At 47.5% G+C, this 2,500-nt stretch overlaps 1 protein-coding gene across 4 annotated transcripts in view; it reads left to right on the top strand.

Annotated features, from left to right (window-relative positions):
* Positions 1 to 2,500, top strand: part of aff4 (AF4/FMR2 family, member 4) — a 58,683-nt gene that overhangs the window by 43,941 nt on the left and 12,242 nt on the right. For all 4 annotated transcript variants that reach the window (XM_063202678.1, XM_063202677.1, XM_063202676.1 and 1 more), the window contains exons 10-12: positions 259 to 403; positions 691 to 1,077; positions 2,163 to 2,354. In XM_063202678.1, coding sequence (XP_063058748.1) covers positions 259 to 403; positions 691 to 1,077; positions 2,163 to 2,354 — 724 coding nt within the window. The remainder of the gene's footprint in view (positions 1 to 258; positions 404 to 690; positions 1,078 to 2,162; positions 2,355 to 2,500) is intronic.

Raw genomic sequence — 2,500 nt, 5'->3', positions numbered from 1 at the left:
AGTACGTTTTTGCAGAAGATCCAACTTTTCATGCATGTCCTGTTACAATAGTATGTAGTGGGTTCCACAATATGCTTCTATGTTCCGTAGTTCTGTTCTAAGTGTGTAGTGGGTTCCACGATAGGGTTCTAACAGGGTTGTTGTGTGTTCCACTGTAGCCAAGGCCCGGAGCCTTTTGAGATTTCAGTAGGGTCCTAACAGGGTTGTTCTGGGTTCCACGATAGGGTTCTAACAGGGTTGTTGTGTGTTCCACTGTAGCCAAGGCCCGGAGCCGGTTGAGATTTCGCGTGAGGACTCCAGTAGTCATACGGGGTCTGAGAGCAGCTCCGCCTCTGACAGCGAGAGCGAAAGCAGCTCCAGCGAGAGCGAGACCAACGAGCCGCCACGCGCAGTGTCACCAGAGGTGAGGACACACGCACACACGCACACGCACACGCACACACACACACACGCACACACACACACACGTTGTATACTGCTTGTTGTGCGGTACGGCTCATGGTCTTATCTAATGAGCTGCCCATGGCCAACAAGTGGTTAATAGTCTTATGTTATTGTCTTACTGTCTCATTATTTGTTAAAATTGTGTTTTTTATTTATCCTGTCCAGCCTCAGCTGTCATGAGCTTATCTGTGTAGTAAGGGTAATGGTCTTCTCTACAAGTCTTATCTAATGGTCTTCTTCTTTCAGCCGGAGCAGCCCACGGCCAACAAGTGGCAGCTGGACAACTGGCTTCAGAAGGTGACCCAGAAGTTCTCACCGGCGTCCCCGGTGGACAACAGCAGTAACAGCAACAGCGCGCAGCCCACCAAGTACCGCAAGGAGGGCCGCGGGGAGCAGGCCTCGGGACGCGGCTACGGCAGCCAGACGGGCTCAAAAGACGCCAGCGGGACCAGCAGCGGCGCCCCCCAGGGCCGCGACCTGAGGCCGCCCCAGAAGGGCTCGGAGGGGGGGCGGGGGCGGCAGAAGAGTCCCGCCCAGAGCAGCGAGAGCGGAGCAGGAAGCCAGCGCAGGACGGTGGGCAAGAAACAGCCCAAGAAGTCGGAGAAGCAGCCGCCCGTCGTGGAGTCGCCTAAGGTAATGTATAGCAATGTTTCTCAACTGGTGGGTCGTGACCCAAAAGTGGGTCGCGGAGGGGTCATGGGTAGGTCGCGGAGCCATGGTGTAAGAAAAAAATCGTAATTCATTGATTCGCTAAAAAAAACCCCAAAAGCATCCAACTTTTCCTGCAACAATTTACAACTTTGATAGGCGATTGAAATGGTGTCATCTGTCGTCATAGATAAAATCAGAATGTTTATGCGAGATAGTAGCGTGCAACCAGTCATTCGAGTGTCGCTAAAAAAAGTTGGGTCGCGACCGAATGAGAGTGGAAAATGGTGGGTCCCAAGACTGTTCCAGTTGAGAACCACTGATTTATAGTACACGTGGTGCGGTGCGGTGGGAGCTTTAGGCCAGGGTGGATGAATTTGCAAAGTGAAGTCCTTCTGCAAGGTATCTAGACACCATTGCTCTGGGGACTGTAACCAATATGCTAAATAGCTGGAAGTTGCTTTTTAGAGAAAGCATTAGCGAAGTGTAACGTCTCTTGTTTGATCTTCATTCATAACTTTTAATGACACAACTTGGGATGAGATACTTTGTATTGAATAGTGGACCCCAAGAAGAATAGCTGTTGGCATTACCGCAGCTAATGGGCATCCAACAAGTAAACAAATATCATGTAATGTAATGTAATGTAATGTAATGACATTATCTAAGTGTAGGGATGCAAATTGTCGATTCATTCATTAATCATTAGTTGATAGCCTTATCGATCGACTTACGATTAATTAATAAGCGGCGTGTCCCCCCCGAATCTCAATGTTTCTCGAAAAAAACCTACTAAATCTAAACATTTTAATTAAAAATTGAGATAAAATACCACATTTAAATGAATTCTATTTCAATTCTTTAATCCAAAGGTGATTTAAATATTGCCACCATTCACACCCCTCTTCACACACAATCTTCACATGCTGTAATGTAATGTAATGACATTAGCTAAGTGTAATGTAATATAATGTAATGTAATGACATTAGCTAAGTATAATGTAATGTAATGTAATGTAATGACATTAGCTAAGTGTAATGTAATGTAATGTGATGTAATGTGTTTCCAGGGAGGCCTGATGGTGGAGAGCGAGGTTCCCCAGGACCTCCCGGTGCCGCGTAACAAGGCGCCCAGTAAGGGCCTCCGCAAGCCCAACATCAAGAAGGAAGCCAAGAGCCCCCGCCAGGCGCAGACGCAGCAGGACAAGCGCAAACCCAAGGCACCCACCAAGACACCACAGAAATCCAAAGAGTTTGTGGAGGTATGGATTAGGGATGGCGAAAATTGAAAAAACTCTTAACCGGCTACTGAGACTCATTAACCGGTGGTTAACCGGTAATCTGCCATATCCAGCCACTGTTGCCAGATGGAAAATGCTGAATTATCGTTCTAAAACCTCAAAATTGT

This window comes from Engraulis encrasicolus, chromosome 7 (genome assembly GCF_034702125.1).
Source record: "Engraulis encrasicolus isolate BLACKSEA-1 chromosome 7, IST_EnEncr_1.0, whole genome shotgun sequence".
Classification (NCBI taxonomy): Eukaryota; Metazoa; Chordata; class Actinopteri; order Clupeiformes; family Engraulidae; genus Engraulis; species Engraulis encrasicolus.
Note: the sequence above shows the minus strand (reverse complement) of the source record. Positions and strands in the feature narration are given on the sequence as shown.